At 46.3% G+C, this 13,663-nt stretch overlaps 1 protein-coding gene across 1 annotated transcript; it reads right to left on the bottom strand.

The window, feature by feature from the left end:
• Window positions 1–11,642: 11,642 nt before the first annotated feature.
• LOC123135995 (18.9 kDa heat shock protein) lies at window positions 11,643–12,614 on the bottom strand. Its single transcript, XM_044555268.1, has one exon. The coding sequence runs from the start codon at window positions 12,531–12,533 to the stop codon at window positions 11,973–11,975; it is 561 nt and encodes a 186-aa protein (XP_044411203.1). The 5' UTR covers window positions 12,534–12,614; the 3' UTR covers window positions 11,643–11,972.
• Between the last annotated feature and the right edge of the window lie 1,049 nt (window positions 12,615–13,663).

The following is a 13,663-nucleotide window of genomic DNA, read 5'->3' on the forward strand; positions in this document are numbered from 1 at the left end:
ATGCCGGGCTTGAAACCAGAGGAGTCAGCTCACGCGTTCGGGGACTTGGAGGAGGTGGCGGACTTCAAGGAGGAGTCGTCTCACGCGTTCGTGGACTTGGAGGAGCGGGAGTCTGCTGACTCGGTGGCGGACTTCGAGGAGGAGTCGGCAGACAACACGGTGTCGGTGGACTTCGAAAGATGATGCAATCCTTTCTCCATAGGATGATACGATGTATGGCCTCTCCCAGTGTGCGCCCGTCTTCACCTCCAGGAATGTCAAGTGTTAGCCCCGAATATGGGTCCACCACTTCATCAACCATGACACGAGCATAGCCATCTGGAATCGGGACGCAATGGTAGGTTGCTTCGGGGGTAACTGGAAAAGCAACGCCGTCCGCCATCTTCAAGGATATGTTCTTCATTTTGGAGTGTAGCTCACAGTTAATGTTCTCTATGGTGTCATCCACAGGGTATGTATCCAGCAGTGTGTCGCCCGGGGCAGAACCAACGCTGCTTCTCGGCATGGATGGGACGGTGCTATCCAATGCTGGAAGATCATCCGCTTGCTGCTGCCGCTGCTGAGACCCCCTTTCCTGGCTAAGTGAGTCGATCTGCTGTTGCTGCTGCTGGAATTTGAGTGCTAGGTCCGCGTGCCTTGCTTCTAGGCCTTGAAGGCGTTCTGCGTCCTGCTTCCTCTACTCCTCCTCCAGCTTCCTTTTCTTCTCCTCCTCCATCTTCCTTCTTGCATGGCTCCTGTAGTCCTCGTTCCATTCTGAAAAGCCCTCATACCAGGGAATAACGCCCTTTCCTCGTGTTCTTCTCGGGTGTTCAAGATTTCCCAGGGCGCGCGTAAGCTCGTCGTTCTCTCTGTTGGGCGTGAACACCCCCCTTCGAGCTTCATCTATTGCGTCAATTATCTTTTGTTCGGCTCCTTTTAGACTTGCCTTCCGTGAAACTTCGCCTGTCTTCGGGTCCAACGCTCCCCCATGCGCATAGAACCAAGTTCTGCACCTGGGGGGCCAGTGCCGGGTAACCGGAGTGACCCCTGCATCCTCCATCTCTTGCTCAGACTTATCCCACTTAGGCAATCCCACCACGTAGCCACCTGGACCCAGCCTATGGAACTGCGTCTTTCTTGCGGCATTTGCCTTGTTTTTCATCGACCGTTCCTTAGATATTTCTGAATCGTTGAAGGTCACGAAATCATCCCAGTGCTCTCTTTGCTTCTCCAGTGTTCCCGTGAAATCTGGAGTCTTCCTTTCATTAGCGAGGTAGTTGGCCCATACAGTTTTCTTGTGGGTGTTGAATGCAATTGCCATCTTCTTAAGAGCAGCGGCCTTGACTTTCTCCACATCTGCTTCAGTGAAATGATCTGGTAGGGTGAAATGTTCCATCAGAGATTTCACAAGGTCTTTTTTGGCTCTGTCGTCGACCCAAGTAACATCTGGACGTTTAGTCTTTGGCTCTTTCCATTCTTGAATGGAGATCGGGAGTTTGTCCTTCACAAGAACTCCACACTGATGAGTCCACTTGTTCGTAATGTTCTTAGGCGTGAGGGGTTCATCACTAGGTTTGATGGATTCGATGTGGTACTTTACACCATCCTTCAACAATCTGCCCGGGCCTCGCTTTGTCTTGCTGTCTGTAGAAGCAGATTTGCTCGATCCGGAGGGCTGAAAGAAGAAAGATCGATCCGTTAATATATCTTCAATAAAAAAACATGTGATGATCACCATGATGCATGCTTATATAAATATACTTCGCCGGTAGTCTTTGTTATTTGAAGATCAGCATTGTCTGTGTCATCACAAACATTGTCTGTGTCATAATCATAATCATAGTTCATGACTTCATCAGGCCGGTCGTCGAGATCGAATATCTTTTCATCACCCTCTCCGGTATTGTTCAGATATTGGGAGCCGTCATCTGCTTCATTCAGATCATCTAGCCTGTGAGGGCTGCGTATGATGTCGAACAATTGCTCTTCTCTCTCTGCCGGTATTGTCCGCCATAGCTTTTTACTTTACTAATACAGAAGAAATATAAAACAATTTAGTATTCAAATTACAATGCATGGATGCAATTAATCAATAAGGAAAAACTGAATCTCGAATACATCGTCTCGAATATATAATCCTGAATACATCATCGTCTTAATATATATAATCTCGAATACATCGTCTTGAATATTATATATCGAATACATCACTGGCTAGGTACCTAATAAAGATCGAGTACTACAGAAGAATCTAGGGCGCCACTCGCGGTTCCTGGGGCGCGGGCGGTGCACACCCAAAGAGAAGGAGCCATCACAGGATCATATCTCTGGTCATCTGCCCAAAGAACCCGCCAAGTAGTGGAGAACCTGACGTCGTCCATAGCAGCCATGTAGCGATGGACGTGCTCATCTTCCTCCCTGGCATGGCGACGCACCACCTCCGGCGGGGCCGGCTGCCTCTACACCGAATGTGGCCCACGCGAACGCCACCAAAGAAGATCAGGGTCGACGACGGGACCCGAGGTCGGGTTCCTCACCAAGCGGCGCGCCGCTCCAGGTAGCACCTCCCAGTGCCAGCCCGGCGGAGCCCAGTCCCGGACATGGGTCCCCTGAAGCAGGACGTCGTCGCGAACGGGTCGACGGCGAGGATGCGGGCCGGGCATATCGTCAAGAACAAATACTATATGCCCGCAAAAAGTAACATTTTTTAAATGATTGGATTGTGATAACTAAAATTCTATATATATGCAAATTCTAACAATTTGACATTAATCTAATTCATCTAACTAAAACTAATTCTAAATTTTCCTGATTATATATAACTAACATTTCCATAACAATTCTAATATTTATATAACTAAAAAACAGAAAAATTGCTAACATTTCTATAAATATTTCTATAACTAAAAACAGAAAACATTTATAACATTTCTATATAACTAACATTTCTATAACTAAAAAACAGAAAAATTTATAACAAACAAACTAATGTGTGTGTGTGTGTGTAGTGTGTGTGTGTGTGTGTGGACATGGTGGCCTGGGCGAGCTCACCGGCGAGGCAACGGGACGGGGCGGCGACGACGGGGCGGGGCGGCTGTGGCGACGGGACGGGCGGCGACGACGGGGCGGGGCGCCGGCAGGGCGCGCGTGGCGACGGGGACGGGGACGGCCGGGGCGGCGACGTCAACGGGGGCGGCGATGAGGGGCGGGGACGGCCGGGGTCGGCGACGAGGGGCGGGGTCGGCGACGTCGACGGGGACGGCGTCGATCGGGGCAGGGCGGCGCGACGGAGGGAGGAAAACAGAGGGAAACTGGATTTTTTTTCAAGTGTTGTATATATAGGATGGACCTTTAGTACCGGTTGGAGTCACCAACCAGTACTAAAGGTCTGTTTTGGCCAGGCCAACCGGCGGGAAGCGTCCCCCCTTTAGTACCGGGTGGTGGCTCCAACCGGTACTAAAGGAGGGGTCTTTAGTACCGGTTGGTGCTACGACCCGGTACTAAAGGGGGTGCGCTGCCTCCAGGCGGTGCGCAAGTTTAGTCCCACCTCGCTAGCCGAGGGGCTACCGCACTGGTTTATAAGCCCCAGTGCGGTAGCTCTCTCGGGGTCCTTTCCTAAGCAGGCCTACTGGGCCTACCTATCCTCTTTGCCCAGTGGGCCTACTGGGCCTTTGCGGGCCTGCATCCTGGCCCAACAAAAGGTTGTGTTCCTAGTCGTATGCAGGCCGCTTTGGCCCAGTAGGCAGGCTTTTTTATTTTCTTAATTTTTTTCGCTTTATTTATTTTTGTTTTATTTATTTTTGAGTTGTTTTTTGCTGTATTTAGAGTTTCTTTGTGAATATTTTTGCTTTAGGTACAAAAAATTACAAACTTTCTGTTAGTGCCGGTAGTTTTCAAATTTGAATAGTTTAAATTTTGAATTATTTGAAATTTGTGTGAATCACTAGTTTGTGAATAACTTAACTTTGAAAAAAGGTTTTTCAGTGATTCTTTTTTCTTATGTTTAATATTAGTGTGTTTTATCATTATATTCAATTTTTTAATGCTTAGGTTATTTAAAAAATGAAATGCCTTTGTAACAGTTTAGTTTTCGTCGGAAACCCTGATACTTCGAAAGAGATTGTCCATTTTGTACACGAAGTGCATCCAGTTTTTGCCGTAACCCTCTCTACTTTCTTGCACATGCTATTTGTATGAAATTATGATACCATGCCAACTTTCAACCTTTTCTGAGTTCATTTGAAATGCTTTTCAATTTCAGGGTCATTTAGCTGGAAAAAATCAGTAAATGCATGAAAAGAATTTGTTTGCACATAAAATTTCTTCGCGTTTCAAATGCCAAAACACATAACTACCCTAAATATTACAGACATTCCCTCCTGGGTGTGAAACACAGAAGAAAGTGATGATAGTGAAGCTGATCACATCCCAGATCTTTGAGTGTGAAACTTTTTCTTCGCGTGTGTCCCTTTGCGCCGTAGCCATGGAAAATCTTCATCATTTAACTGGATGCTCGGGTCAATATTCACTGTGAATGGAGCAATTTTATCAAACTTTTCATAATCTTCTGACATGTCTGTCTTGTCATCCACTCCCACGATGTTTCTTTTTCCTGAAAGAACTATGTGGCGCTTTGGCTCGTCGTATGATCCATTCGCTTCCTTATCTTTTCTTTTTCTTGGCCTGGTAGACATGTCTTTCACATAAAAAACCTACGCCACATCATTGGCTAGGATGAATTGTTCGTCTGCATACACAAGATTGTTGAGATCCACTATTGTCATTCCATACTGCGGGTCTTCCGTTACCCCGCCTCGTGTCATATTGACCCATTTGCACCGAAACAAAGGGACCTTCAAATCACCTGATCCATAGTTAAGTTCTCATATGTCCTCTATGTAACCATAATATGTTTCCTTTCCCGTGTTGGTTGTTGCATCAAAGCGGACACCACTATTTTTGAAAGTCATTATATTCGAAGATGGTAACTGGGACAGCGAGTACAGGTCATTTTGAATATCGCCATCATTCAGGGCACGTTTCTGCAACCAACCAGCGAAAGTCCTCGTTTGTTCGCGTGTAATCCAGTCGTCAGACTTCTCCGGGTGTTTGGACTGTAGAAAATTCTTGTGTTCCTCCATATACGGAGCCACCAAGGCGGAATTCTATAGAACTGTGTAGTGTGCTTCAGTGAGAGAGTGCCCGTCCATACATATTATTTGATGCCCTCCTAGCGTGCCTTTTCCTTCCAGTATGCCCTTATGCTGCGATTCAGGAACACCAATCGGCTTAAGGTCAGGAATAAAGTCAATACAAAACTCAATGACCTCCTCATTTTCATGGCCCTTCGAGATGCTTCCTTCTGGCCTAGCACGGTTATGAACATGTTTCTTCAAGACTCCCATGAACCTTTCAAAGGGGAACATATTGTGTAGAAATACAGGACCCAAAACGTTAATCTCTTCGCAAAGGTGAACTAGGACGTGCATCATGATGTTGAAGAAGGATGGTGGGAACACCAACTCGAAACTGACAAGACATTGCACCAAATAATTCTGTAACCTTGGTATGATTTCTGGATCGATTACCTTGTGAGAGATTGCATTGAGGAATGCACATAGCTTCACAATGGCTAATCGAACATTTTTCGGTAGAAGCCCCCTCAATGCAACCGGAAGGAGTTGCTCATAATCACGTATCAGTCATGAGACTTTAGGTTCTGGAACTTTTTCTCTGCCATATTTATTATTCCCTTTATATTCGACGAGAAGCCAGACGGTACCTTCATGCCGAGCAGGCATTCGAAGAAGATTTCCTTCTCTTCTTTGGTAAGAGCGTAGCTGGCCTGACCATGATGTATGCCGTATTTTCCGTGCATACGTTGCTGGTCCTCCCGTGCCTCTGGTGTATCTTTTGTCTTCCCATACACGCCCAAAAAGCCAAGCAGGGTCACGCAAAGATTCTTCGTCACATGCATCACGTCGATTGCGGAGCGGACCTCTAGGTCTTTGCAATATGGCAGGTCCCAAAATATAGATTTCTTCTTCCACATGGGTGCGCGTCCGTCAGCGTCCTTCAGAACATGTTTTCCGCCAGGACCCTTTCCAAAGATTACCTCCAAATCCTTGACCATATCATGTACATCAGCACCAGTACGGTGGTGAGGCTTCGTCTGGTGATCCGCCTCACCTTTGAAATGCTTGCCTTTCTTTCTTACGGGATGCCTTGTCGGAAGAAATTGATGATGTCCCAGGTACACATTCTTCCTACAACTATCCAAATATATACTGTCGGTATCATCCAAACAGTGCGTGCATCCGCGATATCCCTTGCTTGTCTGTCCTGAAAGGTTACTGAGAGCAGGCCAATCATTAATGGTCACGAACAGCAACGCCTTTAGGTCAAATTCTTCCTGTCCGTGCTCATCCCATGCACGTACACCTGTTCCATTCCACAGCTGTGATAGTTCTTCAACTAATGGCCTTAGGTACACATCAATGTCATTGCCGGGTTGCTTAGGGCCTTGGATGAGCACTGGCATCATAATGAATTTCCGCTTCATGCACAACCAAGGAGGAAGGTTATACAAACATAGAGTCACAGGCCACGTGCTATGGTTTCTGCTCTGCTCCCCAAAAGGATTAATGCCATCTGCGCTTAGACCAAACCATATGTTCCTTGGGTCACCTGTAAACTCCTCCCAGTACTTTCTCTCGATTTTTCTCTACTGCGAACCGTCAGCGGGTACTCTCAAGTTTCCGTCTTTCTTACGGTCTTCTGCGTGCCACTGCATCGCCTTCGCATGCTCTTTGTTTTGGAACAAACGTTTCAATCGTGGTATTATAGGAGCATACCACATCACCTTGGCGGGAATCTTTTTCCTGGGGCACTCGCCCTCGACATCACCAGGGTCATCGCGCCTGATCTTATAACGCAATGCACCGCATACCGGGCAAGCGTTCAAATCCTCGTACTCACTGCGGTAGAGGATGCAGTCATTACGACATGCATGTATCTTTTGCACCTCTAACCCTAGAGGGCAGGCAGCCTTCTTTGCTTCATACGTACTCTCGGGCAATTTGTTGTCCTTTGGAAGCATATTCTTTATCATTACTAGCAACTTTCCAAATCCCTTGTCAGATACACCATTCTCTGCCATCCATTGCAGCAATTCAAGTGTGGTGCCCAACTTTTTTTTGTCAGCTTCGCAATTCGGGTACAACAATTTCTTGTGATCCTCTAACATGCGCTGTAACTTCGTCCTCTCCAGATCACTTGCGCAGTTTCTCTTTGCATCGGCAATGGCCCGACCTAGATCATCAGCGGGCTCATCTGATGCCTCTTCTTCAGCTTCTTCCCGCATTGCCGGCTCAGCTTCTTCCCCCATTGTTGTATCATGGTATTCAGGGAACCCATGGCCAGGATAGCCGTCGTCGTCCTCTTCTTCTTCATTGTCTTCCATCATAACCCTTATTTCTCCGTGCTTGGTCCAAACATTATAGTGGGGCATGAAACCGGACTCAAATAGGTGGACGTGAATGGTTCTTGGCGTAGAGTAACTGTGACCATTCTTACAGCCAGCACATGGACAAGGCATAAAACCATCCGCCCGCTTGTTTGCCTCAGCGGCCCGCAGAAAAGTATGCCATTAATGAACTCGGGAGAGCATCGGTCATCATACATCCATTGTCGGCTCATCTTCATTACACAACACCGAATAGACCAAATTAATACAAGTTCATACATAAAGTTCATATAGCACTTAATTAAATGCAACATACAAATAACTCTCTAGCTAAAGAATTTAAATGCAACAACAAATGCGATGAAGATTGCAACTAAGGTAACAATTGATCCAATAACATAATGATACCAAGCCACACTATCAATGACATATTTTCTAATCTTTCTAATCTTCAACCTCATTTTCTCCATCTTGATATTGTGATCCTCGACGACATCGGCAACATGCAACTCCAATTCCATCTTCTCCCCCTCAATTCTTTTCAATTTTTCTTTCAAATACTCGTTTTCTCTTTCAACTAAATTTAACCTCTCGACAATAGGGTCAGTTGAAATTTCCGGTTCACATACCTCCTAGATAAAAATATCTATGTCAACTTGATGGGCATAATTTGTCATAAACACGAAATACAACAACTAGTTTTAAAAGAGAATATACCACATCCGAATCATAACAAGGACGAGGGCCGACGGGGACGGATATCAAAACCATGGCACTATGTATACCAAACAACGTACGGGTAAGATAATTATACGAGTAACTATATATCCAAATCACACAAACATCAATTTGGTAATGTAAAACATTCATGAACAAGAGCCTCAACACAAGGTGGTGCCGGCGACGGGACGGTGCGGGCGATCGACGGTGGTTACGACGGAGATTTAGAAGGCACTAAGTAAACCACACCTACATATGCAAACTAAGTGTTATTTTTGACCTCAAATTGCATATAAATCAAATACTAGCAAATATAATTCCTCCCAAATTAATCACTATACAAAGCATTGCAAGAGCTAATCTAGCAATGAGAGTTGAAAGGACAAAGTTGCTAACCTTTGTGATCATTTGAATGGATGGGGGCCTTCAAATCTTGACAAATTTTGGGCAAAATTTGTGAGGAGCTCGAGGAAGAGAGGGGAAGAACAGAGGAGAAGTGAGGGGAAAGGGGAAGAACAGAGTGGCTCGAGTGGACGAAGGGTTTATGTACGTCGACCTTTAGTACCGGTTCATGCCACGAACCGGTACTAAAGGTGTTGGACGGGCCCCAGACTGACAACACCCTGCCACCACCCTCTTTAGTACCGGTTCGTGGCACGAACCGGTAATAAAGGTTCCCACGAACCGGTACTAATGAGAACGGCCAGCTAGCCGTTGAAACCGGCACTAATGGACACATGAGTGCCGGCTCAAAATCAAACCGGCACTAATGTGTCTCATATTAGGTCCTTTTTCTACTAGTGCTTGATGAACATCTTCCTCTTCTTTAGATATCATCTCAACCAGCTGGTCAAATCCCCTATTTAGATCTTCACGCAGCTCTTTGATTTGTTGTTCAGCAATATCCACCCTCTTTTCCAATTGCTCCACTGCTTGCTGCAACTTGCTCTCGAAGAGGACAGCAAGAACGATTATGGGTCAACGAGGCTCTGATACCACCTGAAGCAGCACAAAGGTTATGGAGGAGCAACTCCACCTTGCTGCTACAATGTGTACAACACAAGTGTTGAAGGAACAACTTCAACGTGCTGCGCTAGATATCGCTCTAGAGGCGAATGTAGGCTGATAGGTCAGCAAGAGTTCAATCCAGAACTCCTAGGACACAAGATCTACTCCAAGATCTTAGATAAGAACAACAAGTTCTATTATAGGTAGGGTGTACATAGTCTGGTACAAAGTAGAGGTGAGGACCTCTATTTATAGGGCTTTGGGAAGCCTTCACATACTTCTACTTATAGCTGGAATACTCTAGAAACATTATTTAAGGTTCATCATTCTACTCATAGCTACTCACAACTAGAAGACTCTAGAAAACAGTAGGTAGGATAAAGAAAAGAAAAGAAATACTAGACCACAACAGAAGTATCTAGAAGTAGCCAAACAAATTTGACATATGATTATATTTTCATGTTCATCATCTACTGTTCCTCATCAAACATCGCGCGCGCGGCATAACTAGTTCAGCGCGCGGGCCGAAACGCCATCGCGCGCCGTTTATTTGATGCGCCCGCTCGTAACTTCCACCTACCCCCATCCAGCCGCTGGCGCCGCCATCATCCGCGCCACCCCATTTGTTCTGGCTACCGTTCCGGCGCTTCCCCGACGTATCCTCGCGTTGCCGTTGCTTCCTCCGTCTCCCTCTAGTTGCCGCTGCCCCTCGCGCGCGACATTCCTTCGACAAACAACGCCTGGCCGCCCACTGCCGCTCGGCGTCCGCAAGGTGTTCGACAAAACACTTGCAAGATATGTATTGCTTCAACTTCACATTTTTACATGAATTTGGTGCATGTTGTTTGTAGTTTTTTTATAGCCTAGTTTGAATTGAACATTGTATATGAGTTCGTCATATGATTCTTTCGAAGAAGATTTTGATATTGAATAGGAGGATGATCTTGCAATGATCCTAGCTATGCACATCAATAAAAAACCGAAGCACGGTAGTTCGGTTATGGATCGACAGAAAATTTGGAGGGATAGGATCGATGCCCACAACAGATTGATCAGACACTGTTTTGCGGATGCTCCCGTGTACCCCGAGTCGTACTTCCGGCGCTGGTTTAGGATGAGCACCGAGTTGTTCAAGCACATTGCAGAGAAACTAGCGAGCCATGACCGGTTTTTTCAGCAAATGAGGAATGTCGCCGGAGAGCTCGAGCATAGCACCTTTCAGAAGGTGACAGCTGCTTTGCGTATGTTAGCATACGGTATCCCGGCTGATCTAGTTGATGATCACTTGGCCATGGGTGAGAGTCAAGCCATCATGTGTGTCAAGCGCTTCGCAGTCGAAATTGTGCAAGTATTTGGCCAGAAAATATTTGAGATCTCCCAATGCCGAAGAAGCCACAAGGCTGTTGGAGATGAACAAAGCTCGCGGCTTCCCAGGTATGCTTGGCTCAATAGACTACATGCATTGGAGTTGGAAGAATTGTCGTAAGGCATGGCATGGCCAATTCCATGGCCAAAAAAAGGTTCCACTATAATCCTTGAAGCGGTGGCCGATCAAGAAACTTGAGATTTGGCATGCTTTTTTTGAAATGCCTGGATCTTTGAATGACATTAACGTTGTTAATCGGTCACCACTGATGAATACGATTGCAAATGGTGAACTACCCCGGTGCAGTTTGTAGCAAATGGCTACTATCTTGCGGATGGCTTCTATCTTGCGGATGGCATCCACCCAAAGTGGCAAACATTTGTGAAGCCGTTGAAAAAACCGAATGGTAAAAAGAATCTTGATTTCCACAATGCTCAGGCGGCGGCAAGAAAAGATGTGAAGAGAGTTTTTAGGATTTTGCAAGTCCAGTTTGCTATTGTGAGAGGATCGGCTAGATCTTGGGATCAAAAAATGCTTTGGTACATCATGCACGTTTGCGTGATCATGCACAACATGATCATCGAGAATGAGCGTGGCCAAGATTTAGACTACTCTCACTATGAGCTTTTGGGACATCCCGTGCGGTGCGGCGGAGGGCTGAAAGGGTGGCCTGTTTTGTTGCCTCCTATCATGTCATTCGGTGTGCCGAAACTTATGATAATCTTCAGAAGGATCTCATCGAGAAGTGGCGGGTATGGAATGGCCGACAAAGAGCATCATGATTTGTGCGTTTTATGTTGTATTGTTGAACTATTTGCTGTACTGAAAGATAAACTATTTGTTTGAGTTGTAATAACGAAATTGAACTATTTATTATTAATTTTATTTTGTTTATGTTTGATCTTCTTGATTGTGTTTGGAGTGCATATGTTGTTTGTGTGAGAGAGCACGTGCAATATTTTTCAGCACCTGCTGGAGCTACTCACGCGTGCTAAAGTTTACAGCGGCCGCTGGAGCCAGCGCTCCGCGCCGCGCAAAAACAGGCGATCGACACGCTGCAAATGCTTTTTTCGCGCGTTGGGCGGTCGTTGGAGATGCTCTTAATAACCCAACACAAATATATATTATATATAGATATGTTTTCACAGCTGCTGCTACATATACATTGGTTATTTGGAGTCATATCTCATACTAGAGCGTGCGATGGTTGTGTGCATCAGTCGATGCAGAAGCTGGGGTTGACTGCGTCTATGGTATAGTTCACGGAAATCTTCCAGAATTCCATCCGGCACATACATACGCCGCCGGGATATCTCCGGCATCTTACGGTTCTCTTTAATGAAGTATAATTAAGCAGTGGTGATACTTGGTAGTATACCACGTATGGCGGTACTGTATTTGATTGAGCCGATGGTGCATGCGCGTGGCTGATCATTAGTTGGTGATGGGGATGATCCTGCCGTAGGCCTTCTTGCCGTCGTCCTTGGGGATGGTGATGGTGAGCACGCCGTTGTCGAGCGCGGCGTGGACGCCGCCGCCGTCGACGTCGGCATTGGGCGGCAGCCGCACGGTGCGCACGAACTTCTCGGCACTCCGCTCCACGCGGTGCCACCGGTCGCCCTTGTCCTCGGCGGCGCGGGCGCGCTGCCCGCTGATCCGGAGCACCCGCTCCTGCTCCACCTCCACCTTCACCTCCTCCCGCCGCAGGCCCGGCACGTCCGCCATGAACACGTGCGCCGTCGGCGTCTCCTTCCAGTCCATGCTCGCCGTCGAGAACGGCAGGCCCAGCGCCGGCCGGCAGCCGCCACCGCCGAACGCAGTCAGCGAGATGGCCTCCATGAACGGCTCCAGGATGTCGATGCTCACCGGCTCCACGACCTCGTCCCCGCCGCCGCCGTGGCCGTGGCCGTTGGCCTTGTGGCCCGCCGCGTGCTGCTGCGGCTGCGGCTGCGCCGGCGGCTGCCTCCGGCCCAGCATGCTGGAGATCATCGACATGCTGCCTAGCTTAATGTATCAGATTCTTTCTTTCTTCTTCTTCTAGCTAGCTAGCTTTGTTGATGATATGTAACCTTTGGGCTACTTGCCTTGTCTATTTATAGATGCATGACAGCATGGGTACATGAATGGATTATTACTTGCTGTGCATAGATGCCATCCATCTTCTAGGAGCTTGTGGAAAACTAGTGGATGTGGATTCATTATTCGATGGCTACACGCACTGATAAAGGATTTGTTTTCCCCAAAGATCATACGAATCATTTGCTTTGAAGAGAATAGAATAAAAGCAACTTTTCATCTTGTTCATATTCATATGGCCTTCAGTTCTGATGGTTTGTTTTTATTTTTTAGAGATAAACAGTGACCTTTGTTTCATCAGGTTTTTATCATTTATGCCACTAATTGTGTCTCGTTACTTAGTTTTGACATTAGTAGCTACAACTGCTAAAAAATGACATCGTTTTGTTTGATGCCTTCTCAAAAATTTCATTAGACACCTAAAAAATGTCATCATTCCGATAGATGTTTACTTAAAAATGTCATTAGACATTGTTACTATTAGGTCAAACTCGTTCACCATGTTTACAACCAAAATACTTCTAGACCCACATGTCAGCTCTCTCTACATCACAATGATAATTGTGGCCTTGTGGGCCCCACTTGTCCGGAGTAAGCAAGCAAAAAAGTATAGACAAAAATAAGAATGTTGTTGGAGATCGAGTGGGACCCACACTTTCACGTAGTGCGATATATAGGGAGAGAGCTGACATGTGAGTCCATGGGTATTTTGGTCACACAATATGGTAAATGGGCTTTGAGCCGATAGTAATGGTGTCTAGTGACATGTTTGGGCATGCGCCTAACGGAGTGATGGCATTTTTTAGCAGTGAAAACTTCTAGTGGCAAAATTGAGCGGTGAGAAACAACTAGTGACATAAATAATTAAGAAAAGCCTATTTCATATAGCAAAGTTCAAAGGGATACAAAGATTGTGAGGAGGATTGGATAGCCAAATATGGCGTCCAGGATCTCTACTCCTAATGGACGAATTGGTTGAATAGTCCCCCCCACTTTCAACCGGTTTATTTTCAACCGGTTTATTTTCAACCGGTTTTTCTTCGTCCCAC

The sequence above is a fragment of the Triticum aestivum genome, chromosome 6B (genome assembly GCF_018294505.1).
Source record: "Triticum aestivum cultivar Chinese Spring chromosome 6B, IWGSC CS RefSeq v2.1, whole genome shotgun sequence".
NCBI lineage: Eukaryota > Viridiplantae > Streptophyta > Magnoliopsida > Poales > Poaceae > Triticum > Triticum aestivum.

What these genes read in the sequence shown, in the direction of transcription:
- LOC123135995 (XM_044555268.1), bottom strand. Translation starts at nt 12,533, where the DNA reads ATGTCGATGATCTCCAGCATGCTGGGCCGGAGGCAGCCGCCGGCGCAG.